At 35.8% G+C, this 26,924-nt stretch overlaps 4 protein-coding genes and 1 long non-coding RNA gene across 5 annotated transcripts; 3 read left to right on the top strand and 2 right to left on the bottom strand.

Moving 5' to 3' along the window:
• Positions 1-656: 656 nt before the first annotated feature.
• LOC135683063 (hephaestin-like protein) lies at positions 657-26,896 on the bottom strand. The gene is made up of 15 exons (XM_089109441.1): positions 26,642-26,896; positions 18,875-19,055; positions 16,818-17,070; positions 14,223-14,531; positions 13,295-13,610; positions 12,302-12,488; positions 11,403-11,634; positions 10,561-10,737; positions 9,414-9,626; positions 8,669-8,915; positions 7,564-7,800; positions 7,068-7,287; positions 6,415-6,738; positions 5,534-5,699; positions 657-1,551 (listed from the first exon to the last, which is right to left on the bottom strand). Exons 1-15 carry the CDS (start codon positions 26,800-26,802, stop codon positions 1,460-1,462), a joined length of 3,315 nt encoding a protein of 1,104 aa, XP_088965567.1. The 5' UTR covers positions 26,803-26,896; the 3' UTR covers positions 657-1,459.
• Positions 1,546-5,648, top strand: LOC135691901 (uncharacterized). Its single transcript, XR_016143890.1, has 2 exons — positions 1,546-2,242; positions 5,066-5,648. It is a non-coding gene; the product is annotated as an uncharacterized LOC135691901 (long non-coding RNA).
• Positions 2,404-5,648, top strand: LOC135691903 (uncharacterized). The gene has a single exon (XM_065209902.2). It carries the CDS (start codon positions 2,706-2,708, stop codon positions 4,491-4,493), a length of 1,788 nt encoding a protein of 595 aa, XP_065065974.2. The 5' UTR covers positions 2,404-2,705; the 3' UTR covers positions 4,494-5,648.
• LOC148959919 (uncharacterized) lies at positions 21,978-23,830 on the top strand. Its single transcript, XM_089109451.1, has 2 exons — positions 21,978-22,194; positions 22,596-23,830. Exons 1-2 carry the CDS (start codon positions 21,978-21,980, stop codon positions 23,828-23,830), a joined length of 1,452 nt encoding a protein of 483 aa, XP_088965577.1.
• LOC148959918 (uncharacterized) lies at positions 24,097-26,313 on the bottom strand. The gene is made up of 2 exons (XM_089109450.1): positions 25,954-26,313; positions 24,097-25,575 (listed from the first exon to the last, which is right to left on the bottom strand). Exons 1-2 carry the CDS (start codon positions 26,311-26,313, stop codon positions 24,097-24,099), a joined length of 1,839 nt encoding a protein of 612 aa, XP_088965576.1.
• Positions 26,897-26,924: the final 28 nt, after the last annotated feature.

The following is a 26,924-nucleotide window of genomic DNA, read 5'->3' as shown; positions in this document are numbered from 1 at the left end:
AGTATTAGACAAAAGGACCTTGAGGCCTTACTCAAAGACAACTCATGCAATGAGCCTTGAGGCCTTACTTAAAGGAAATTCTGTAACTTTTCTTGAAATTTTCACCTTAACATTTTACTTTTCATAGATTACGTTTTTTAATAAATTGTATGTAAATAGTGTCCCCAATTAGCAGAAATGCTAAATCAATTTGACACTAAAATAAAGTTATCACTATCCGTACTTAGCTATCCGTACTACCTATTACATTTTCTGCCACAGAAATAAATCTTGGAATAATCCTGAACTTCTTCAATTCTAACGATCTCTGCTACTGACAGCTTCTAAAACAAACAATGACGAACACACTTTTTTTGTTAATTTCTTTTGTTTGTGCTTGTAATAGTCTTTTTCTTTGTAAACCCAGGCTAGCCAATTGCAAATTTTCTTGTAATAGTGAAATTTGTAATTGTAGTTTTGATTGAATTGAAAATGAAAAGTTTCCATTATTATTATTATTATCATAAAAAATATTTTCGAGATTCAGTAAGAATAGCACTTGACTAGTAATTCCAAATTTTTGTCAATCAAAAGACACAAAAAAGAAGCCCCAAAAAACTCAGAACTTTTAAATCTCTTGGCAAGCAAAGAATAATGACAAAAATAGTGAACTCACATTTTCTAAGCATTTTACTCAAGAATAAACTGTTAATTTGTCGAACTTATATTTTAGGAATAATACTAAAAATCGAAAAAACTACCGAGGCGATAAACGAAGAAAATATGTAAGGTTTTGCATCATTATTTAATATCAGTGAAACAACTGGTCACATCTTTGCCAGCACAAAATAGAATATAAGGTTATCAAGGTAATATACACTGCTATGATGTATCACTATTCACAGTGAGAGTCTAAAAATATTTATAAGATAAGATAGGAAATTTTTCAATAACTAAATAACATCTCATTATTTTTGCAAAATTTTTATTCAATACATTTGGCCGGGCTGCTCTTGAAGATAAATAAACTTTCCATAAATTTTGGCTACAGAAATCCAGAAGGATTTATTGACATATCAAGGAAGGAAAGTGACCCGAAATTTCTTGAATCTTTAGCTTATTGTGAGGTTAAAGTGTCTAACGAACTTGAAATGTTTAACAGCCGCTCCTCGGGTACACTTACTAACTTCAAATATTGAAATCAAATATTGATATCACGTTAAATTGGTCAATTTACAGCAAAAAACACGCCCCGCTGACGTCATGTCAATAACAAACATCTAATTATAGCGTTAGGGATATCTTTTGCTAATTTTTCCTAAAAACAAATAGATCCATTATGATTGATCCACCCTGAAACTCTTCTATTTCTAATTTGATAAATGAAAAATGAGCATTACCGATCGAAAAATGATCGTTTAATAAGGGTAAAAATTTTCTTAAGTGTCTTGATGTCAAAAGATGTTTGAAGCCTAGTACTCTATGTAGATATAATACATGCAATGATCAACATTACTAGACTGAATACAGAATTCAGTTCCTTATAACTTGCCGCATTGTTTATCTTGCCGCCTAGAATAGAAGAATCCAGGAATTTTAAGGATTTGACAGTAAGATTGGTCAAGAGGAAAGTTCATGACAAATAAATCAAAAATTAAATGTCAGCACATTATATAAAAATGTCTTGTTGATACCTTACATAGTCATTTTCATGAGTCAGGGACAGAAATGAAAATATATTTTGGGAGTGTGACCTCAAGAAGGACCCTGTCTAGATTAGAAAACCCAACTGTTTCAAATCAATTCTAGATAGGAGAGAAGATTCTACCATTAGCGTGAATCGGGACCGACTTTCTTTCACTAACAGAAATCGGAACCGACTGTCCTGCATTATTATTTCTTTTGAGTCCGACTGTTTCAGGCCCAGTTCACATTACTCCGTTTCCATTTTGATCCGTTCTTTTGGATATCTAGCAGCCGCTCAAACCGCTCCGATTATATAAGAAAAAATCAGAACAAAATCGAATTATTTTCCATCAATACAGCTCACATTATTTTCCGTCAACACAGCTCATAAATCTGTTTTCGCCTATTCAAAAACCCATCATTTTTGCGCCTCCGCATTGATAAACTGTGTTTTCGTTCTATCAGTTATTGAATATATCAATTTTGTGGAGCATTTTTCATATCATAAGTTTTTATGCTATTTTATTCAGTGTTCTTTGTACCACCTGTCAACAAAAGTTGATATATTTCTCTTAAGGTAGGGGTATCCCAAAGATTTAGCGAATTTTGACAATTATATTGAAAATTGTATTTTTCCATTATATATGACAGAATTTCATAGAGAATTTAACTGTGACATTGGTTTTGCAATATGGTAAAGAGAAGATAATAAAAAACCCTATTTTCCATGCCCACCCATTTGTTTTATTCTCTTAGCAACAAATTTTGCCCTTAGTTACCAGAATTTTGCCCCAAAACCCCACGTTTTTCTGACTTGGAAAGAACATGATTCCCACCTTAATATTAAAACCACCTTAGGAATGTTTCAAAACGAGGACAGGCACTGTCCAAAGTCCAAAGCGTGTCTTCTTGTCTTCAATCGTTGACTGTGTTTGAAAGTTGCAAATATTTATCGTTGATTTGGGATTACGTTGCGTCTGGAAGTCACACACATTCATCGTTTTTGAGTTTTTTTGTACAAGAATTACCAGCTTCGAATAATGGGTGATGGAAATAAAAGCAGGAGTCGAGGTAGAAAGAGAAAAAGGAGAGTCAGAGCAAATCAATTTTTAGGCCATAAATCTCCCAACAAAGAATCCGGGACGCCTGCTGAATCCTTTACCCAGGATAATGTTGATACTTCGACATCTCACAAAAAGATATACTCTGGGTCAATGTTAGAGCAGCCAAGCACTACCAATGAACCAGTCAAAGAAGGGTTCATTTTGATAGACTTATCAATTTTGTGCCAGTTTTTTGAGTTAAACGTCCCTTGCCAAGAATGCAAACAACACGCATTATCATGTAGACTTGCCGTTGAAAAAAAGTCTGGATTCTCTCACATTTTACAGTTGAACTGTGAAGCATGTGAATTTCAAAGCACCCTTGAAACATCAAAAAAGGTTGAAGGGACAGGGTCTGGAAGGGCATCAAATGAAGTCAACCTTCGAATGGTTTCATTTGCAAGATCTATTGGAAGAGGATATAGTGTTCTGGAAAACTTTTCTGCCTGCTTGAATTCTCCTCAGCCTATGACAAAAAAAAATTACAAGAAAGCCTTTTCCAAAGTATTAGCTGCAAACAAAGAAGTAGCTAAAGAAAGTATGAAAGCAGCAGCAATAGAAATAAAAGCAAATGGGGTTTCAAAGTGTGCTGTTTCCCTAGATGGCAGCTGGCAAAGGCGCGGTCACTCAAGCCATCATGGTATTGTAAGCTGCATAAGTGTAGAGACTGGAAAATGTATAGACATTGAAGTCCTGTCAAATTTTTGTGAAGGATGTGCTTATTGGGAAGGTAAACCCAAAGACACAAGGAAATACATTGAATGGCAGGAAAAGCATAAATGTAAAAAAGATCATGATGGCAGTGCAGGGGCTATGGAGCCAATTGGGGCTGCACGTATTTTTCTGAGATCGGAAGCCAATCATGGGCTTCAATATCACAAATATCTTGGTGATGGAGATTCTGCATCATTCAAGAAAGTCAGCCAGTTGAAGCCATATGGTGAAGAATGTGGTATTGAGAAGATAGAGTGTGTGGGACATGTCCAAAAGAGATGCGGAGGACGATTGAGGCGTCTCAAGAAAGAATATAAAGGGGTAAAGTTATCTGATGGGAAAGGAATTTCTGGTGTTGGTAGATTAACAGATAAAACCATTGACACCTTGCAGAATTATTATGGGTTTGCCATCAGACAAAATGTTGGTAATTTAGAGGCAATGCAAAAGTCTGTTTCTGCAATTTTGCCACATGTTGCATCGACTGCCCGTAACAAAATGCACTATAATTGTCCAGATGGTCCAGATTCTTGGTGTGGGTACAAAAGAGACCCTGATTCTTTTAAGCATAAAACAGGTCTCCCAATGCCAATTTATAATCTAATCAAGCCAATTTTTGATGACCTAGCATCTCCAAACTTGTTGAAGAAGTGTCTTCATGGCAAAACTCAAAACAACAACGAATGTCTCAACAAGTTGGTTTGGGATAGGTGCTCAAAAGAGTATTTTGTTGAGAAGGATGTCATCCAAGATGCTTCTTACAGTGCTGTGACACATTTTAATGATGGGAAAAAATCTGTTTTGAGAATGTTTCTAAAAATGAATATAACTCCTGGAAAATTCACAGAACAGATATGCAGGACACTTGATTCAAGGCGATTGGTTAAAGCTGGGGAAAAGACAAGTGCAAAGTTAAAATCAAGGAGAAAATTATTAAGAGCTAAAAGAAAAGGGTTTGCAGACAAGAAAATGATAGAGGAAGGAAACCTGTATGAACCTGGTGGACATTAAAGTCTAATTTAACATTACATGCATCATAAACTTTTGTTTTAACTTTAAACACATTTTTCTCACGTTTATGAATTTCTGAAAATGGTCGGGTTTTGTTGCAGAATATTTTGAAAACCACTTGAGATATTTTGATGAAATTTTAAAACTGGATAGTAAATGTATGGTACATGGTATTGACAAAATTAGAATCTCAGTTTCAAATTTCCTGTTTTTGAAAATTTCAATTTATATAATGGATAACACAGCGATAACGATGAGTTTAGTAAAATAATTTTAAAAATTTTCCTGTATGTAAAAATAAAAAAGTGTTTCTTTGAATACTGAGCATTTATGATTGTGAGTAAAAAATGCAAAGTTTGAACATGATCAGTCTTGCCATTCCAGAAATATGTTGTCATGATTATTTGCAATTTTTTGGCAATCGGCAGCCATTTTGAAAAGCTAATTAGCATAATTAATTTGAAATTTTTTAAAAATTGCACTAAAAGTATTGATTAATCATGGGAATCAAGATTGAACCTCCCCTGTATAAGTTTCTATGTTTTTTTTCTTTTGGGACCCCCCTACCTAAGGTGCAGGACCCTCTGGGGGGCCAGGGGGGCGACCGCCCCCAATACTTTAGAGGACAATGGTTTTTTGTTCCAAAACAATGGGAAATGTGACGTCATCTTATTAAAACAGTAGGCTTGCCCTCCAATATTTGATCAAGTGTCCGCCCCTGGTATAACAGCTGCTCGCAGAATTTAATATTAAATTAATATGAGAAGGACCCACATGAATCTTGCTTACTTGATCAACCGATACCACGATTATTAAAACAAAAATAGGGGTGCGACTACAATTGCAAAACAAAACTATTTGAGAAGTACACTCACAAATTTGTTTATTAATTTTTGATTATCTCAATTCGAATAAAGATGTGCCATTTCAAATCTATTGATTTTATCAGCTGAACTGCTGGAGGTCCTCAAGAGTTCTAAACAAAATGTCAAATATTACTTAATCTGAATAAAGTTGAAATGAGGAATTGTATAGCTTACCAGAGTCCGAAGAAACCGTGTACCTCGTTTCCATTCCACCTTCTAAGTGATCATGCACGTGACAGTGAAGTAACCACGTGCCTGGGTTTGTAGGTGTCATTTCTAACGTTTCAAAGACGCCGGGAAAAACATCATAAACATCGTCCAAGTGAGTGCTGCTTGTCCTCTGCGAAAAAACAACTTAACCCTTTTAATGAATTAATGGTGATGCATTTCAATCACAAGTATTTTAAAAGCTGTCCAGAATGATGACGTCATTAGCCAGATTTTCGTAACTCAACGATACATTTATTAGTTAATTTATTACTAAGTGTGGAATTTTTTCGATACTGCTGACTTATGTAAAATTCATTATGTTTGTCAAAATAACCATCTTTAGTTACAATGTCATCAAACCCGAAATTCATCAGGAATTTCTTGAAATCACCACTTCCCTGGTATGCTCTTGTTTGCATTGGTATTTGTTCTCCCTAGCATTTTAAAGTAGTTGTAGGGTACTGAGAAGCTATGCTTATCAGGCAGTGTCCTGGTCGTTTCTCTTGATGTGACCACACCTTGAAATTCCTTCACTTGGAATTGCAAGGAGCTTGGAACTCCCTAACTTTCAGTGAAAGTTTGGTCATGTCAGGGACTTAATCCCCTGACCCTTGGATCTGTAGTCCGCCACCATCGCACTGAAACAGCTTATGAAATGCGAACTCTGGTCATCATTAGGCTTCTTGTTATTGCAGAAACCTTGTTCGTTTAGGCTGGGAGATATGGTTCAAACAAAACCATAATGAAGATGCGACAAAATGTTTTATGCAAGAGAACTTTAATTGGATGTTAAAAAAAACTAAAAGTATTTCCTTAAAGAGTATAAATGTGGAAAAAGTTCTTACGTGTACAAAGTTGTTTGCATGGAAATGCACCGTGTGAACATCGACTTCATTTCCAACACCCATCAGGTACCAAGCAACTTTTTCGCCTTTCTTCATGACCAGAAAGTTTCCATTGTTTGGACCATTGCCGTAAATAAAACCGTTTACTACATGCATTTTATTACTTTCTTTGAAACCATCGTCACTCTTAACAACTTTTGCTTTGTTTGCATACTTGTTTATATTTTCATCAAGAAACCAACTCTCGTTTTCATCAAGAACTGTGAAAAGGAGGGCAAATTCTTTGTTGACATCCTTTCGTCTTCCATTGCTGTCAAGTGTTCCCTTTTGAATAATTATAAAGAGAAAAGTCATAACAACTCTTCTGCAATAAGCTTTAAGGTGGATTTGTAGGGAAAAGGTGGCAGAGACGACAGTGCTTCTTCTTCCTGTGATTAGCTAGATTTTAATCTGGTAAATGAGTGGAACTAGAAACTAAACTGCACGTAAATGAATCAATTAAAAATTACGATATGGAGTTTCATAATTAACGTTAAGAAAGTGCTGTGAAAGTATTTGCGATTGACATCTGATCAAAAATTTGTGAGCAGTTATTCCAAATCCTTTAGTCTATTTGATGAGTATTACATGAAAACAAAAACAAATTCACAAACCTTTCTACATATAATCAGAGGGCCAACCAAACCAGAATTCGTGTCTTTCACGGCGTCAACTGAAGAGAAATAGGACCACGTGATGCAGGCACTATCTTTAATACCGGGGGAAGATCTCTTCGGAACAAACCAATTGTAAATAAACGTTTTGCCGGGGGCCACTGCTTTGCCATGCTGCTTTGTAGTGTTATCCAGATAGACAGCACCCTCAAATTCTTTGCTAAAAGGAATACACAGAGGATGAGGTATGATTCAATTCTGTTTAACAGGAGTTAACAACAAAGCAAACATTTTCTTCAGACGATCAAGGCAAATTAATGCGAAAAGCGTGCTTAGTGCGCCCTCTGATTTTTAAGATAATTTCATACAGGCTTTACTTGCGCTTTCTAACTGAAATGAAAAAACTCTCTTTAAAAGCATTCCTCCCTTGACATTTTTGCTGCCTCAATGACAAAATTTACGGTGTAAAATCGATGCAATTTTCATGTTTTCTCACCTGTATGATACTCCGTGGGGCTGTATTGAATAATTCCTCGTTCCCATGTTTTTCAAGACAATGTCGATCTGGTCACCTTCTTCGGCTCTGATATATGGGCCTAAAATTCCAAGATGCTGATCCTTCACATCTCTTTGCTTTTCCTCCGTGAAAGTGTTATCCGTATATTCTTTGTACATTGCCTTCTTGTAGATTTTTCCTATCCTGGTATCACCTCGTAATGTAAATACTTTTGCACTAAAAAATGAGCAAAATGCTTTGATAACTGTACCGGATTCACAGTCAACATTGATTTTAAGTAGTAGGCAGGGCCGTCGGAAACGGGGGACTGAAGTCTGGACCTCCCCCCAATAATTGTCAAAATGTAGTATTTTTCCTTCTTACAGTCTACTGAATGACAAGGAATACAATGGGCAGAACCCCCAACCCCCCCCCCCCCTAATATGAATTTCATTCCGATGGCAAAGTTAGGGAAATAACCAGCCTCTTGCAGCAATTTTGTCTATGCTAGAAGTCCCACCAAATTTCTTGAATGATTAAAATTAATATTGATGATCTATTCACGAAAAAATCTCAAGTATAGCTAAGAAGGTTACGATATTTAAAATTTTCAGAATTTTTCTAGAGGTCTGTAAACGATGGAGAACTGTTTAAATTGTAATTTTGAGCGCTTTTATGTGAATAATCATAGCTATATTAATCAGACACCACTGATCAGCGGTGCTGTAGACAGTGCTATAATATAGTTATGAACGGCCCAAATTTACCCGCTTGAAAGAATACTTTTCATTTGAATAACTAAGCCATATTTAAAGAAAAAGCAGATTATTGTCAACACTACATGCAAAGCATGCATTACATTTTATTTCAATTCATGCATTAAAATATTCAGGAAAAAAGTAGCAAAAATGAATTTGCCATACCGAGAATTAACTGGAAAAAATATGAAGTTGCTCTTCAAGAAAGGCTTGAAGAGCAACTTCATATTTTACAGTGTTATCACTAGATAGAATAATTTATACATCTGTTTTGAAGGACCTATAAATGGTTAAAGTTTCCTCTTTTAAAGAATTAAGCAGCCCTTTTAAAAAGATAAATAACTCACTGTTCGTCCTTATCTAGTTCTTTCCCGCTGAGAAAACTTTTATTGCTCGTAGCATAGTCCCATTCCTTCTCGACAATCCCAATGAAAAACGTTCTTATCGTTCCTGAAGTTTTTTCGCTTTTGGTCGACCCACACTTCTTTACAGTATACGTCACTTTCATGCCAGCATTAAAATGATCATTCACCCTGCATACGAGGCCCCAAGTTCCCTCGTTCAGTGGATGCATACTAAAGGTGGTTCCTTCCCCTGCAATAAAACGTTAGTTACGTTCTCCAACATGTTTTGAATATAAGACTGTATAAAGAGACAGCACACCCAAGATAATTTTATCTCAAAAAATAGATACATAGATTTTCTCCCAATAAATTTTTATCGTCGCCAAAGTCTTTTATTACCCTCTTTTACTATCGTCGCGAGTCACGTAAAGACCACAGCGGCCGACTTTCACTTTCCAAATGAAGACTCACAGTAGGATAAACTTTTCTTACATAAAAAGGGTCATGTTATTTTCAAAGTTTAAATTTGCCATTTCGAATTCTTGGTAGGAAATGTCGTCTACTAACCTATGTCGGCCATTTTCTCGAAATCCCTCAAAATAAACTTATACGTCTATGCATGAATCTTAGAGTCAGCCCCCCTCCTCAAAACTCTAGTCTCTGCATATTTTCCGCATTTCCTCACCAAAATACAGCTTTCACTGACAACTCAGTAGCCATAAGGTATTCAACAAAACTTAGGATGTACCTGGAAAAAGGGGAAGCGAGTCTTTGTGGATTTCCATATCACTGCTGAATGAATTTCCATGGAAATAAATGCCATGCATGTCGACTTCTGTTCCTATGACGTTGGCATGCCAGAGCACCTTTGAGTCTTTGCAAACGTCGAGCCCTTGGAGATTTCCGTACATGAACCCATTGATTTGATGCATTTTATTGCTTTCCATGAAATCCTCGTCTTCTAAATTTTGTAATAAGAAACATTTGTAATAAAGCAGACTTGGGAACGGTATTTGTTTCTTATAAATCGACTAAGTGAATTCAGAAGTACGTTTTTTATTGTAACTTGTATAATACAAGCCTTTATCATACCTGAATTATATCTTATAAGAGTAATATAAGAACAGACCCCTGCCGTAATTTACACTCTGTTGCAACCTTATTATACGCAAATCTGGCAAATAAAGCTCTGTTGCATATCTGTTGCTTATTGTACTGTGCCGAAGCTTTCCGAACGAACTGGAAAGGCACAGTCTTGTGTTGACAATATGTTTTATACGCGGTAATCATCGTCTCCTATAAGGTTTCTTGCCCCACTCGCCTAATTAGGCCACCAATATCACTTAGCTTTTTTTATAGTTCAGATTTCAAATGTAGACCGTTTTAATTGCAATTTTTAACTTTTCTGTAATTCCAGGACGTAAGTAATAGTATATTTGATGTACTCTGTGATATCTTCTTTGCTATGTTGCTAGTTTTTCATATATAGCGTTACCAACTGGTATGTATTGTCAATTTCCATTGAATGCAAAAAATATTTGGTTAAGAGCCTCGCCCAACACTGTTCGTTCTTCCGTAATTGTTCAAAACAATAACTGCGTAAAGTATTAATATTTAGGCAACGAGATAAGTGATGTAAAAATAAAAAAGGCCCTTTGCTTTAGGTTCAGAGCAAATTTTGGTTGGCATTGTAAGGCATCATGCTGCTTTCCATATCAGCAGAAGAAAACTAAATCAGATTAGAAAAGATGAATCAGATTCTTCCTTAAGGTAAGGTATCTTTCTCTTAGCAGTACACGTTTCTAGGCTTTTTCTTTTGTTAATTTGTTAATTTATAAGCTCTAAATATCTCAAAAATAATACAAAAAAACATAAATCATTAATTATAAATTTACCTTTGCTGACACCACCACATTTTGGGGTTGTGCAATATTTTGCCATATTTTGGTCCAAATACCACGATTTATTTTCATCCATTACAGCCATCAAAATGAATTTCTCAGCTGCATAGCCCTTTGGGAGACCTTTCTCCAACATGCCATCCTTGCATATCACCATTGGTCCAAGCAGTCCTACAAGCAGTGAACTCTGATCAAGCATTTGCAGAAAAATGTTATTTGCGTCTGAAAACCAGGGGCAAAGTAAGAAAGAGGTTTAGGTAAGTAAATGAGATTTAAAATACACTTGACGATGCTATTCAAAATTGGATTCAAAATTAAGTATCTAAAATCTAGCTGCTAGCTTTTTGAATAAAAATAAACAGACGAAGCACCATTAAAAAACAAGTAGCTTAAACAATATAATAAAATGATTTTGTGGTGGTACAAAATTTCAAATTCCAACATAAAAACAAAACGTAAAGAACTATTTACGAAACTCGGATCAAACTTTTTTCGTCATTTCCAAAAACGTCACTTGTATTTGACAACCAGGGGCAAAGCAAGAAAGAGGTTCAAGTAAGCAAATGAGATTTAAAAGATATCTAAATAATCTTGGATTACAAAATTAATACCTAAAAGCTAACTGCTAGCGTTTTAGACAAAAATACGATAAACACACAAAGCATCTTTTAAAACAAGCAACCTAAAAAGAAATGAAAATATAGTAAAATTATTTTGTGGTTGAACCAGACTTACAATTCAAACATAAAAACAAAACTTAGCTCCTATTTACTATTTACCTACTTTGAACTAGGGGTTTATAATAAGTCCGTAGACAAATTTTCTAAATTGTTTACCTGAATACGTATCTTTAATTGAGTCAACGCCAGAAGTGTAAAGCCATGAGATACAGGGCCAGTCATTGGAGGTTGGTGCTACTGATGCAGGCACAAACCATTCGTAAATGTACGTAGCATTAGGGGAGACCTGGTCATCTGAGTTCAGGGTTGTGTTGTCATTGTACAGCGATCCCTCGTTCTTCTTGTCGTACATAACACCACGTGGATGAATTGAATAGTTTCGACTGGCCTACAAGGAATAAGCAAGTTTAACAGCTTGATGTTATCATCTGGTGTCTAAACATCGAAATAAGAATTCGCAAAAGAATATCTTATACATGGAGCTTTAGATGGATAATAGTAAGGTAAGGAAAAACATGTAACAAATGTTGATTAGTCAATCTTAGTCTTGAAAGGGGACATCAAGGCCTAAGTTCTTAGTCTTCAATTGATGTGTGGAAGGTTTGTCTAACTTGAGAAATTCCTATGTGACTCTCCGAGCATAACTATTTCATCCAAAATTAGAAATGTTTTGGATAAGAAATCAAATTTGTATTGAGAAGAAAAGGTCATGGGCATATTGCCATTTGATTCAGTATCTGAAAGAGAAGAGGACTTGTTTAAAAACTCCAAGCTGATTTTCCTCTCCTGACAAGCTGCTGGGAATAAGATAATTAAATAAATTATACAAAACGTACACATAAATAATTATCGGTGTCTGATTTTCTTTTGTTTATTTTAAGTCAAATCGTTTTTAAATTTTCCAAGTGAAATGCAAAACATAATTAAGTGACTTGTACGACCTTAAAAAATGGTCGGTGTTGGGAAACCCAAATTTGGGCACTAAAATCTTACATAAAGAGCTTTTCAGTAACTTCCAACGAAGGTATGTTAAACGCAAAAAAGGCTCAGCTCACCATATTCTTAAAAATGACTCGTATCTTATCTCCGACCTCTGCTCTGATAACAGGCCCTAAGATTCCGAGGTCCTTGTCCTTTGCCTTTTTCGTAGTGAATGTTGCATCAGTATACCCGAAGAACAAAGCTTTCATGTATTTGCCACCGATTCTGTTTGTGCCTCTTGTGAAAAATGTTGCTGACGGGCTGGTTTAAAAAAAACATTGTTTAATATTATATATCTCTATAAGTATTTCAGTATATATATTTCAATGAAATCTTTATTTTTTTCATGTAATACTGGAATAAGGAAAAATGTCACTTGCTTAACATGAATATACATGGCAGTCTTTGCGTAATGGCTATTCTTTTCAGGTTTTCTTTTGCACCACCTGATGTTTAGGTCCTTAATTTTGGTTAAGCTGTTAAGTGATAGCAGTTTAAAAATTGAGCTTGTGGCACTTGTTTTAGCTGTTAAAATTCAAATAATATATTAAGAAAAAAGTTAATTTTTGGCCTTTAATGTTCATCAACTAAAAACACAATGTTTTAGTATAACTATCAGTTTTGAATAGCATCACCAAATAAACATCTTAATGACCAGAAAAACCTAAATGCCAGCAAAAAATCAGGTCAGCTAAGCATCGGGAAGCGTTTCTGTATGAAAAACAATGTTTTCACAAAGCCTTCAAAATTGAAGTTTCGTGTGCCTCGCTTCTAACACCACTAGCACCGCCTGGCTTTTGCTGACTTAATTTTTAACATAGCACAAAAATTACAAAGGGCTTGCATTTATCAAGTTTGTATCTGATTCACGGCAAAACATTGAAAGTGGCTAGCATGCTGCTCTTTTCTAGACTAAACTGAACAGGGAGGTCAAGTTCTTAGAGCTAAAGATGAAGATATGCAAAAACTGCATTTAATTTTGCAACACCGCTGTTTTAAATCTAATACAATCTTATACATGCTCTAGACATGTCACGACATAAGAATTGATAATTTCAATAGCATACCTCTCGGCTTTGTTGAGAGCCCCTCCATCATAACGGTTCATTCCTGAAGGCCCATAATCCCATTCAACCTCCTCCGCAGTAATGAAGTATTCTCTTGTTGTTCCAGTGACTGTTGGAGTGACAGGCTTACTGCTGCACTGTTTTGCATTATAAAAGGCAAACATTCCACCAGAGAGATGATCAGCAATTTGGCATGAAAGTAACCAATGACCTGGATTTTTCACGTCCATCACCGCCGTTGCAGTTTGTGCGGGGAACAGTGAGGCGCTATCAGTGCGATGTCGATCGAACAAGATCATGTTGCCAGAGTATGTCACTGAAAGAGCAAACGAGAAAACCTTTGCCTAAATCAGTAATTAAAACCTGCATTAGGGGGTTTGATGCATTTTAGGAAGAAAAAGTTAGGGATATCGAATACCTGTTATCATGAAAACATGTCTAAGTAACTGATATAGGGGCAACAGAATATGTATGGAAAAGACCGTCCTTCGGAGCTTTGTCGTGCGTTCTTTTAATCGTCCACACGTTTTTTATTTATAAGAAACTGGTTTATAATAAACCAGTACTAGGATGGCCAAAAACATAAGAAACTTTAGTAAGGCTCAAGAATAAATTAGAAAGTGTTAAATTTCCATTTTAAAAAAAGAATCCAAAAGTCTATATTTTGTTTTTTTTCTTTGGAAAAGATAGCATCATTTGGATTTTGATCTGCATGGGTTATTTTCATGCCAATATATGTTTATATTCTTCCAAACATGCTCAACTTCAAAACAATAAGGCAACTTAAGGTCTAGGAATTAGAAACCAACTAAGAAACTTTTAGTACTAAAACGCCAAAATTTGGTTGCAAAATTAAGAAACTTTTAGTACTAAGTGCTGATCTAAGTTTCTTATAAAATAAAAAAAGTGAATTAAGAAAAGTACATACTAGTGTGCATGTCCACTTCATTTCCCAACACAGCCATGTGCAAAGCCACTTTATCAGCAAGGCAAAACTCCAAACCCATCAAATTGCCGTAGAACAGTCCATTTATGGTATGCAACAGGTTGCTCTCCTTGAACCCATCGTCCTCCTTGTTGACGCTTTTCGGGCTGCTTGTTCTTTTTTGAATATTCTCGTCAAGAAACCAGCTTTTATTTTCGTCAAAGACATTGAACAACAGGAATATTTCCTTTTCCACGTCTTTTCTTTTGTCACTAGCGTCCAAAGAACCTTTTTTGCATGTGAGAAGCATTCCTACAAGCAAGATAAAATAAGGTTCTTTTCAAAAAAGGTAAGCTACAAGTAAGAATGGCCAAAATTGAAACCATTTGGGTTGGCAAAAACCAAGGTATGTGTCATTTAGGGGCAAAGTATCAGATAAAACATCAACAATTTTAGTCATTTTATGGGGGGAAATGGTTAGGGGTAAGCGTTCATAAAAAGGGCATATTATATGTCGTGGTAAAGAAATTGGGATACAAAGAGATTGAATACAACTGACAGATAGTAGTGAGAGTCTTGAAAGAAAAACAAATAAACCAATAAAACAAAAACTACTATAGGAGTCAATAATAGAATTTCACAAAGTAAAGGTAAAGAAACATCTATTTGATCTTGTCAGAGGTAAGCAACTCATGGCTAGTTCAATACACAATTAGAACAAGCAACGCCAACACACAATGGACGTAGTTTGTAGACTCAGAAAATATTTACTGACGAATCTTGAGATTGTTTCTAGACAAACGTACACAGTCAAGGAAAAGACTGATCTCCATTTTAAACTCTGTTTTGCCTCGATTCAGTGAAAATAAAAGTCTTAGAAAGACTAGCGATTGCTAGCTACGGGACTGGAGAGCAAAGAGATTGAGGGCTCAACAAACATAGATATACCTGAAACTTAGAAACTTAAAAATCTGAGGGGACAAGAAAATTACCATTACCCATTACCGATATCTTAAAGTTGAATGTGTAAGATACATATTGTTTTTATCATAAACTCAAATATCATTTAATCTGGGTTACTTAATTTCTTGTTTCTTGTACTTTCTTTCTACTTCTGTTCTTTCTACTTTTATTGCTTTGTTTTATTCATAAAAATGCAAAAAACAATTCAACTACATAAACTCAAATATCATTTAATCTGGGTTACTTAATTTCTTGTTTCTTGTACTTTCTTTCTACTTCTGTTCTTTCTACTTTTATTGCTTTGTTTTATTCATAAAAATGCAAAAAACAATTCAACTACATAAGAGGGTGAATTCATCTTGCGACGAAGCGATGAAGGAGCGAAGCCTAGGTAATCTTAATCCAGGAAATTTTATACTTGTTGTTAGTGTAATTTGCCACTGACATTAGGAGCAGCAATGTAAGATAAAAGATGATCAACTTTGCGTTACACGTTACGAGCAGTGGATTCTTTTGACGGTGTTAAGAGTAGACTGAAAACGCATCTTTTTCAAGAATATTTTAATTAGATTTTTTTTATTTTTACGAAAACTTTACGAACATTGTTAGCATTTTTTGTAATACTATATATTATATCACTATTGCGCCTTTGAGCAGTGTGGATATATGGCACAATATAAATGCCTTTATTATTATATTATTATCAATTTTGGTTGTTTATACAAAATTAATTTAATAATAACACGAGCCTTAAAATTGGTAGCCTGATAACCAGCCACATACTTATTCCTTTAGAATGATGGGCTGGTTATCAGGCTTCAAAATTGGTCACAAGTTAAGAAAATGAGAAGAAGCTGAGGTTGAGGTTCTATAAATGTTATTTTGAACAAAGTTGTGAAACCCCCTTAACAAACTCAAAACATTATAACAACAATTTTATTTATAGCAACAAAAAACCCTAAAACCCCCTTTTATTTAAAACAACTAAACTCTCTTGAACGAAGTTGTAAATCCCTTTTAAAAAACTGATAACAAGGTATTTATTTATAACAACAAAACGGTAAGAGATATGAAAAAATAATAGCAGATTCATCTTCAAGAGGCCTGATTACATCGTGTTATGAAATAAGAATTTTGGGCTGAAGTGGCCCTTTAAGGCAACCAGCCTAGCCTAAATTTCAAGGTACTGGTTCTTTTAAAAGAAGAGTGCATGTGATGAAAACAGATGAAGTTCTTTTGTGAAATTTGATTTACTTTTGTGAAATTCGGGCTGTCTATTAGCATAAAACTTTTGTTATTCATCAAAGTAACCCCATTGCTAAGGAAGCAGAATTTTGAAACCGAAGATCTGAGCAAATTGTTTCGACTGGTAAGGTTATTTTAATCAAGAAGAACCTCTGCTCTAAGATTCAACTGGAAGTAGGAAGCTAATTCATATCAAATTAGTCATACAAAAAACTTCCGGAGATATAAAACCCAAAAACTGATGACATTCTATAAAAAGAATGATCCACAAAGGGTCGTGCTATTAGAATTTACGTAATGTACTGCATGAAGTTTATGTAATAATGAACTTCAATACCTGAGACTGATGATGTCGGCTAATGAGCAACAAAAGGGACATACTGTACCTACCTACAAGACCTGTGTTAATATCACTAGTTGGCGTTTCATGTGAGTGATAAGGCCATGCAATGCAAGGCTCGTCGCCCTCCTTGGGGGAATCTTCTTCCCTAACAAGCCATTTGTATGTGTGAGTTTTACCGGGGGGAACACCATCGTCTTTTTTGTCATCTCCACTAGTATTGTCCAAATACTTGGCCCCTTCTGAAGACTTTTCATAGAACACCCCGTGAGGATGCATTGTATAGGGCCTGTTACCCATGTTCTAAGAGAGAAACGCGAAAGAATTTAATTTTCTCTTTTTATGTAGAGAATGGAAAGCAGTATAGGCTGTGTTGTTTATAGCAAACAATAATCAGGGAAATTGAAAGCTTTTCAATTTGTGGGGTACAGGAAGGAAAGGGCTCTGTGTTTCAGGAAAAGATGTGCTTTTCTAGAAGTCGTAAGAGGGCCTTTCTAAGCAAGTTTCACTTTCCCCAAAAGTGAGACAGATGTTCCTGCAGTCCCCAATTCTGACGTCCCTGCTGTTAGTTCAGTGAACTTTCACCAGTAAACGTTTGGCACGAACGCTAAAACACTTCCACCCTTCCCTTTGACTGATAGTTCCACTGGTTAGCTTGAGGGCAGGAATTCTGTTGCTTAACTTGAATCAAAGTGGATGCAGGTATGACAACTTTTCGTTATTATTAAATTTTCGCACCATTTTATAAATTCCTGGAAACGCCAATTGATTTGAACCAAAAATTATTACACAATTTCCACAGAAACCAAATGCTTAGTTTCAATTATGGCAAAGCTTTAGAATAACAACATCTTGTTCGTTGGATCGGTTAACTCTTAGAGCTATCATGTCATTGGGTATTGCTTGCAAACTGATTCTAGCAGCTCTGCTGAACTGAACTTCCATCCATACGATAAAGAAGATAGGGGACGCTCTGCTCCGTAACAATGTCTCCAAATGTAACATTGGTAATTTGCTCTTTGACAAAGTTGTGCCATCGCATATGAATCCGAATACAGTGCCTTCAGACTGAGACTCAGAAACAGATGGTGCAACTGATGTTTTTGATGATTAAACATGGGTTGACTAGATGACAAGATGTTTAACAACATGTTTCTTCACATCACGGATTAATCTGATACAGTTAAAAACATTTGTGATAATGTTTTTTAGTTATTTCTATTAAGGCAGTGACTTGAACACATAACAAGTTTTGGATCTCAGTTATATCAGAGCAGTATGGTCAATATATTGTTTTTGAGTTCAAACAGTGACGTCATAACATAATTTGCTGATATCTTCAAATTGTGATTTAATGTACATCAATCGGAAGCTTTTCTCACGATGAGTCAAATGGTTTATTACTTCGATCCAGCTTTATTCCTTAACCTGTTCCAAAACGTGTTTCAAAACGGGTACGGAAAGCTACTCCAAAATGGCCACTCCGTACCGGTTTTGGTGCCGATTGATTAGGACCCAATCCCCTGTAAACATCACTGGGACTAAGTCTTACTGTGCTAACGATTTTAATATCTGTAAAAGGAAAATACAGAAACCAGATTCACTTTTTGTAAATCAATTGCGGAAACTTTTGGGCGAAGACATTAAACTGTAAGCTTGAGTTGACTGTATGGCGTAAAAAGATAGCAAGGGTCCCTGTCTTTCAACTTCTGTTTGAAAATGCGATTTCACGATCCAAGCTTATGGAGCTGCTAGCTGTCCAAATTTCTATATCTATAGACCTGCAGATTACAATTAATGCATTGAACCGAAGTTTACTTAATGCATTAGGCCCATTCGGCCAATTTTATCTCAATGAAGCAATAATATTCGGGCAAGACAAATAAACAGCCCCTCTAAACGCTTAGCCTCCGCTACCCCCAAGCTTTAAGGCTGAAATCGCTAATCGCAAAACTCAAGCTTACGTCGTTGTTCTTAATGATGAGGAAATGTATGCCATTTTTAATGGTTCGACAAAGAGGAGTTTCTTAAATCCAAAGAGCCTTTCAAACTACTTCATTTGCGTAGAATTGCTCAGTGGATTTGATAACAAAAATCTTTCATCTACCTTGAAGTGGATAATGATTGCATCACCGACTTCTCCCCTTAGAATGGGACCAAGAATTCCAAGGTCTTTTCTGTGGGGCTTTTGGGTAACATATTTGTCATCGGTAAACTCACGATAAACTGTTTTTTTGTAAACTCGGCCAATTCTGTTTGTTCCATTCTTGGTGAAAACCGAAGCATCCCTGCAAAAAATGGAAAATAAGAACTTAAGTGAATATACGCACTTTTGTCTTTTAACGAAATACTTTACAAGGAACCTACATGTGGAGACAGGACCCAAAAGTCTAGAGTTAATTTTCCTTAAAAAATTTCCAATTTTCCAAAGTTTTCTTTATAACTGCAAACAGTCGAAAATAAGAAAGCTGGTTCCATTCATTTTTATCCAACTTCCTTCTTTATGTTGCTGGACTTGCTTTCTAGCCACAATTAGCAAAATTCAAAGTTCAATGTTTTTGCGAACTTTTGGTACTACAATGTGATCAAACGGGGTCCAAAAATAAGGAACTTTAAGAACCAGGTCTTGGACTAGGTTTCTTTTAATCAAGACCTAAACATGACTTCGCTTGGACTGGGCCTCTTCGTGATCAGAATGAACCATACGAGGGAGAGTCGCACATCCTATTTCTGTTCTTTCGTTACCAAATTACCCATGAGTTCTTTATTTTGACAAAGTTGTTGACTGGAACAAAGTTGAAAGTTTCCAAGTGAAGAGTAAGGTACAGTAGGAGAACATAAAGAAGGTTTTCAGTAGATGGAATTCACAGTTTTGTTTCTAAGCTTTATTGGTTATATTTGCTGTTACATGCATCAGACACAGTAAAGGGCGATGGGTTTATGTCTGTAAAAGTCGGTCTTTTCTGGACTCAAAAGATAAATTTGCACCTTGAGTGCGCGAGGTGAATCAATAACATTTTTGTGGGGTGAAATAGGGCTACAAATCCAGTGGGTCTCTGTTCTAAATCTCTAAATCAGTGCAACATTTCTGCAAAGAAACTTTCTAATCTGAAGGATAAGTAACCATATTTTCGCGTGTGATATTATTATCATTCACCGAAACAATCAAAGTCAATATTGTTTTCTTCTGTTTACTGACTCAAATGATTGCATATATTCAAACAATAATAAGTAATAAAGATTTCTGTTAGCCAGTCTGTTTTCAAGTCTTCAATGCGCTATAGGCAGTGCTAGTTTCACGCTTGATGCAATCATCGGGCAACTGTTCCGGACAATTATATGAACTGTACTTCAAATGCCTGTTGAAGAAAGTTTTTTCCTATCGAAAAACATTCCTCTCGTGATTCAATTTTTTTAGGCCCTCTTTTTATTACATTTTGTCTTAATTTGTCATCGTACGCTGTACAGTGGCCTTGTATAACATCAAACAAGAAAATTATAAGAATTCATAACAATTGGAGCATAGCTACATCATATTAAGCCCGATGCTAGGAGGAAATTTCTGATTGGAAGGAGGGGTGGGGGGAGGCGGATGTAAACCACAAACTGTAACGTAATATAAATATATACATAATCAACAATAGCAATTTCTCCATCATGGGGAAATAGAAAAGTTTCGATAAAGGAAAGAGGACATTTTGGGCCACATTCTTTTTTAGCAATGCTGATAATCATTTTGACCTGGTTAGCTATTTATAAAACAAAGAGCCACGTTTCTCATAAATTGAATCTCTATTAAAATTTACTGAAAATGCAATTTACAAATTTACAAAAAAACTTAATTTTAAGCATGAAAATGCAACCGTAAAATATAAAGCAAGGTTCAGCTCAAGAGAGGACATGTGATATTAGCGTCTTTGTTGGCAACTTGCTATTGACGAAAGCTGTTTATCAGTATGAGAGAAGTTTATATGATTTGCGCCAGATCAACTACAAGTATTTTTTTAGAAACTAAGGTCCGGTGCTGGTACGCAGTTTCTCAAATTTCCTGGCCATTTTGCTATCAAACGTTTCTTACATGTTTCTTAAATTTCTTAGGTAATGAATTTTTTAAACGTAAAGTAAAAAGTTCACTCGCATTCAGAGATAAACTAATAAAGTGACTTAGGAGTTTTTTTTCTAGAATGACTAGCCCTGTTGAGATTTGTAAACATTTAAGCTTCGTTTAACTTCATAAATGTTAAGTTGAAGTCAAAACAAATTTTTAAATGGAAACTTCTTGAGTGTGCAATTTACTGAAAATGCAAACTGCATGTCAATGGTAGTGTTGCAATATAAAGTGACGTCAAGACTGTTTCGAGTGTCAACTCGGAAAATTAAAACGACAAATTATGAAAGTTTCGTAGCTTTCGAAAACACAGAAATTCTGTGACGAAAGCCATGCCCTTTTCTTTCATTACGACTCAATGCATCACTTTCACTTTCCACCTTTGTCTTTGTTTTGTTGAAAATACTAACATTTGACCAGTTAAAACACTTTATACGAAAACCTCATTTATCTCCTCGTCGAATCGATAGCTTGAATGTTATATTGAGATAAAAAATGTTCTTACATAAAACTCTAGAATCAATACGGAATCATTGCATAACATTGACAAAGCGGATGCTAACGTTTAGAGGGGCTAGTATGGATCTTGTCCGAATATTATTGCATTATTGAGATAAAAATGCTTGAATGGAGCCTAAAATGCCTTAAATGTTGCCTGATTAGGGGGGACTATAGCCCCTCTGTCCCCTAGGGTTAAAAATCTTCAAATTCGTCATATTTGGGGCAAGCTCTGTTTTATATCCCAGGCTCCTAGAAGCGTTGACTAACAAATATCCAGTATTCTAATAGTTTGCTCTGATGAAGCCCCGTATGCCGGGGCGAAATATTAGCCTCTACTGATTTACGTGTATTTATTGTTGTTTATTCTCGGCGTATTGCGATGTTTCTTATTTGCTTCATTTTTATCTACTTTTTGCCGCAAGAACTCCTTGGAGCCCGTCGAGCAGCCTGCTACAGTGACCTTCTCTTCGTTCACACATTGTAATTATAGTTGTATAGGAGGTTTTCGTGTGACGTCACAAATCACGCAACCGCCATCTTGGAGGACAACTTGGAGTGAGAGTGTGTGCGTGCGTGTCGTCTGAGCTGAATCAGGTGAACAATGGTTAATTTTTGTGCTGTCTATGGCTGCTCAAATAGATCAAATCGAGAAAAAGATAAGAGTTTTTTTAGAATACCCAAAGTTCCAGTAAATTGTGACGATTTAACAAGAAATTTGTCAACAGAACGAAGGCATTTGTGGATCACCAGGATAAACAGAAAGGACACGGAATTATCAGGTTCACACCACCGTGTTTGTTCGGATCACTTTATCTCAGGTATTTGTTGTGAATATTTTATTTATCAGTATTTTTAATGTTATTTTGACAATATAAGAATGCCAGTTCATAGTCTTATTGTTGCCAAGATTAGGCCAACATCAAAAAGCGGTTTGCAAAGCCAGATCATACTTTCATATTCATACACTAGCCAGGCACACCAGCATGGGTTTTGGATTGAAGGGGCTTAGGAGCCCCCGCGCTGACATGCTTGTTGATTTAATGCAATTAAATAGCATCCTATCCAACAATTTAAAGGTCTCTGAAAAAAATGATGCTTTAAAAATTGTTGGTAAATTGTCCTAGCCTACAACCACTATGTACAGGTCAGATGTATCATTTCTTTACTTAAGATACAAAATTGAAAACCCCACAGTCATTTGTTTATCTTTATGTCCTAGGTAAGCCATCTGCATTATACGAAAAAGATAATCCTGATTGGGCACCCAACAAGAACCTTGGCCATGAAAAGTTCAAAGCGCCTAACCCTGAGAGGTTTTTACGACAAGATTTGCGAAGAAAGCGCAAGATTGATGAAACCCTGCAAAATCAGGAAAGCGAAGCAAATGATTCTCAAGAGAATATTACAGAATCATCAGAGACTGTAATTCATGCAGGAATGGCACATACAGGAACACAAACCGAGGTCTCTTCTGCTGATTATGAAGCCCTTAGCAAAGACTGTGCCAAGCTACGAGATGAGATTCTTATCCTCCAGAAATCCAAAGGTCTGGCTTTTGGAACAGAACAATTCTTTGATTCCTCGGAGAAAGTTCAGTACTATACAGGACTGCCAAATATTAAAGTGCTGAGAGTTCTGCATGATTTTTGCCTGCAAATTGTAGCTAGGAATAACAACAATTCCTTAACAACATTTCAAGAACTAACCCTGACTCTGTGTAGACTCCGTCTGAACTTAAATGTCAAAGACATTGCATATAGATTTGGAATGTCAGTTCCATCAGTTTCAAAGATATTCCATAAATGGCTTGATATTTTGTTTAACCGGCTAGGCAAAGTGATTAAATGGCCAGAGAGAGAGCAACTACTGGAGACCACACCTTTGTCATTTAGGAATATATTTGGAACTAAAGTAGTAATAATTATCGATTGTTTCGAGGTTTTTATAAATCGGCCAAACAATTTAAAGGCAAGAGCTCAAACATGGTCCAACTACAAGCACCATAACACTGCAAAGTTTTTAATTGGAATTTGCCCACAGGGCTGTATTTCGTTCATTTCAAAAGCTTGGGGAGGTCGTGCTAGTGACAAATATATTACAGAAAACTGTGGCTTACTGAAAAACCTGTTACCTGGTGATTATGTGTTGGCTGATAGAGGATTCGACATCGGAGATTCTGTGGGCTTTTACTGTGCAGAAGTCAAATTACCTTCTTTCACAAAAGGAAAGAAGCAGTTGTCTGCTAAAGATGTGGAGCAAAGCAGACGAATTGCCTGCAGCCGAATCCATGTTGAACGAGTTATTGGTTTGTTGAGGAACAAGTATACAATTTTGCAATCTACACTGCCCCTGGACTACCTTATAAAAAAAGATGAAGAAAACTGTACTTTAGACAAAATTGCTGTTGTTTGTTCAGCACTATGTAATTTATGCCCTACTATAATTTCAACTTGATGTGATTAGAAATAGCATACAAGATATAAACTTTTGAAAAAGTTGATTGTATGGATAGGCCTGTGGTAATAAGGATACTCAAGGTAGATTGAACTGCCATGTTTTCTTTATTTAAAGTTGTCACCATTTTAAAGCTCAAAACTAATAACATCACTACAGAAACTGCTTTAAAATCTCCAACCAAACCAAATAGAGACCTTTCCACCCAATAAACTTTTCCAAGAGGTTTGTGTGCACTCTATGTCTACTAGGTATAAATTTAAACATTAAATGTCTGAAAATTCTTTTGCCATCAAGCAGTCAGGGCAAAACCATTTTTTTGTTTTTGGGATCTTCATATCTAAACATTCCAGATGAAACCATTGATATGGGCAGCTCTCATTGTCACATCCAATCATATCACCTTCTTCTGGCCCTTCACAATAACAATAACTGTCTCGATCAGTTGCAGTTGTTTTAGCTAGAGGAAGACATGTATTTCGGGGAACAGTATAAAACTTGCCAAGAACTTCTACTAGGATACAATGCTTAAAAAACATTTTTGATTCCTCTAAACACTTTTCAAAAAATCCAGCATCAAATCTTATTCTCTCATGATGAAAATCCTTTTCTGTCCAGACAACAAAGTCGCAATAGCTTCGCTTGGTGCAAAAAAGTTGTGATTGAACTTGATAGTAATACGGATGTGACTTTTTAAGACTTATTTTGTCATCTTGATACAGTAAGCAAAAATTTTTCTTCTCTATCCCTTCAAATATTTGTGTTTCCCTGATACAGTAGGGACATTTGATCTCTACACAACCTTTTCCACAACATTGACATTCAACCAGTGAATCAGGTGTTGCTGCAAGATATGGCTCATCAATAGAAATAAATAAGCCAGAATCTGAAAATGAGAGTTCTGTATGTTTGCCAGACATCAATTCTTTATATTTTTCTTTAGCAATTTCCTCATGTTTGCATCCCCAGCTGGTTGCTTTTGATGTAAACCTATAAGACTGTGGATAGCAAATTGCTTTAATTAGGCTTTTAGCAGGACTGACGATGCTAGTTTTGCACACAGCATACAATTTTGAAGCAGTAATCCTGCCAGCTCTAAAGGAAAACCATTCAGAGCTTGCAGCTTGCTTTTTTGTTACTTTTTCAGCATACTCAACTTCATGTTGACTTAAACTGATGCTAATGTCCTTAGCTTTGTCAAGGAGCTGTTTGTAGTTCAGATTCAGGTTTTCTGGCTCATAGAAGGTTGCTGCCAATGAAAAGTTGTTATTTTCCAAAAAATTTGGTTTAAATTGTTTTGAAAATGGAGGAACAATGGAAAGAATTGATGCCTTTGCACCACATGTATTCAGTTTTGCATAAAAGTCATCCAATTCTTGGTCAGAAGCAAAACTGTTTTTGCTTGAGGTTGGTGAAGTAGATTGAGGTGATTCAGATGCTGCCTGCAATCTTTTATCCATCTTATGTTTCATTGATTTTGATGACATAAAATCAATGTCTTTGATTTCACTGTACTCCACCTCTTTCAAAGTTGGTGGCATCCAGTATGCCTTGTCTTGAGTGACTGTTTTGTTTCCTTGAATTCTTACAGCATATTCAAGGTAAAACAATACAGCAGCAACATGAGAGCAAGATTCCCCTAAGCCAGCCATACAGTCACAATGGGCTGTTAAAATGGTCCCATCCATTTCGGCAATCAGCCAAGGTGATGCAGGAGTTGCAGACAGCCTTTGTGAATGCAATACCTGAAAAAATTAAGTATTTATCTATGAATAAAGTATCAAGTATTGAATTCTGAAGGTTCTTTTCATCAAAATTTGATATAATTTGCAAAAAAACATGAATGAATTAACTATGATTTTCGACTACATGATTTCTTACATAGGTCTAGCTTTCAAGGCATGGTGCATTTCCTATAAACTCCACACCAAAATACGGCCAATGACAACAAAACTTATGTTGAGAAAAAGAATAATTATATTCCTTCAAATCGATTATGTTTATATGTTATTATTTTCCAGTTTTCAAGCCACGGCAACAAAATGCACACCAAAGATCTTTGGGTCTAAAACTTAAAGTGCATGTATATGTGACATATGCATACATTATTACATAAGACTCACCCTTCCTAAAATGATAGCTTTGCCATTTTGTAGAAGCATACCAACGTCTCGAACCCATCCACAAACAAAATGATTATATGATTCTAGGCTTCTGAAATTTTTCAAATCTGCGCGACTGTGAGGACTTGGAGCAAAGAGAAGGTAATTTACGATGTCTGGATACGTAATATGAGGAAAATTTTCAAATTCCGAAGACAGCTGTGATTTCTTTAAAGTATAAGGATCAATTCCATCGATTATGGATATCTGCTCATCATATCTTTTCCTTGAAGTTTCATCGAAGTCACTGTAGCGCTTGCTCTTTGCAGCCATTTTGGAGTCAGGTTGTCCTCCAATATGGCCGACGTGCATAATTAGCATTAATTTATGACGTCAAAGAAAACCTCCTATAGTCAAAGCGTTGACGTGATTTTAACTCCAATTTCCAGATAGGGCTACCATATTTGTTTTCACCTGTTCCCAAATCTAAACTGGTTTAACACCTGCTGGTAATCTAAGTTCCTTGAAGGTTCCTAAATATATTCATGAAAACTTACAAATTAGGACCGTAGCATATGGTGGCCTTCCACAAGGCATTTTATCAGACGATATTCATGAATGTGCAAGTTAATCAACTGCACACAGACACTGTTAGGTCTTTGACGTTTGTACCAAATATTCAGACGATAAATCAACTTTGCAAACTTACTCATCTTTGTCCAATAACAGTCCATTTTTGAGGTTTTTTCCTGTTGGCGCGTAGTCCCAATCCACGTTAACTGCTGCGATGTAGTAAACACGATCTGTGCATTCAACAGCGAAGAAAATAAGAGCGTGTGCAAGGCATAGGTACACAGCTAGGTTCGCCATTTTCACTCAAGCAAAGAAAAATTCACTTTCATAGGACAAATTCCAATATCATATTACTATTTGCTTATAAAAGAGGATTCCCCACGCATCCGCATTGAGGTCGTAGTGACAAACAGCCCACT

The sequence above is a fragment of the Rhopilema esculentum genome, chromosome 7, assembly GCF_057945365.1.
Source record: "Rhopilema esculentum isolate cy_ngs chromosome 7, ASM5794536v1, whole genome shotgun sequence".
NCBI lineage: Eukaryota > Metazoa > Cnidaria > Scyphozoa > Rhizostomeae > Rhizostomatidae > Rhopilema > Rhopilema esculentum.
Note: the sequence above shows the minus strand (reverse complement) of the source record. Positions and strands in the feature narration are given on the sequence as shown.

Coding starts and splice junctions, on each gene's coding strand:
- LOC135683063 (XM_089109441.1), bottom strand. CDS start 26,802: ATGGCGAACCTAGCTGTGTACCTATGCCTTGCACACGCTCTTATTTTC. Junction 10,738..11,402: donor AATTAAAGATACGTATTCAG/GTAAACAATTTA, acceptor CACTGCTTGTAG/GACTGCTTGGACCAATGGTG. Junction 9,627..10,560: donor ATGTGGTGGTGTCAGCAAAG/GTAAATTTATAA, acceptor TACAAAATTTAG/AAGACGAGGATTTCATGGAA.
- LOC148959919 (XM_089109451.1), top strand. CDS start 21,978: ATGGTTAATTTTTGTGCTGTCTATGGCTGCTCAAATAGATCAAATCGA. Junction 22,195..22,595: donor TTCGGATCACTTTATCTCAG/GTATTTGTTGTG, acceptor TTTATGTCCTAG/GTAAGCCATCTGCATTATAC.
- LOC135691903 (XM_065209902.2), top strand. CDS start 2,706: ATGGGTGATGGAAATAAAAGCAGGAGTCGAGGTAGAAAGAGAAAAAGG.
- LOC148959918 (XM_089109450.1), bottom strand. CDS start 26,313: ATGCTAATTATGCACGTCGGCCATATTGGAGGACAACCTGACTCCAAA. Junction 25,576..25,953: donor AAGCTATCATTTTAGGAAGG/GTGAGTCTTATG, acceptor TAATTTTTTCAG/GTATTGCATTCACAAAGGCT.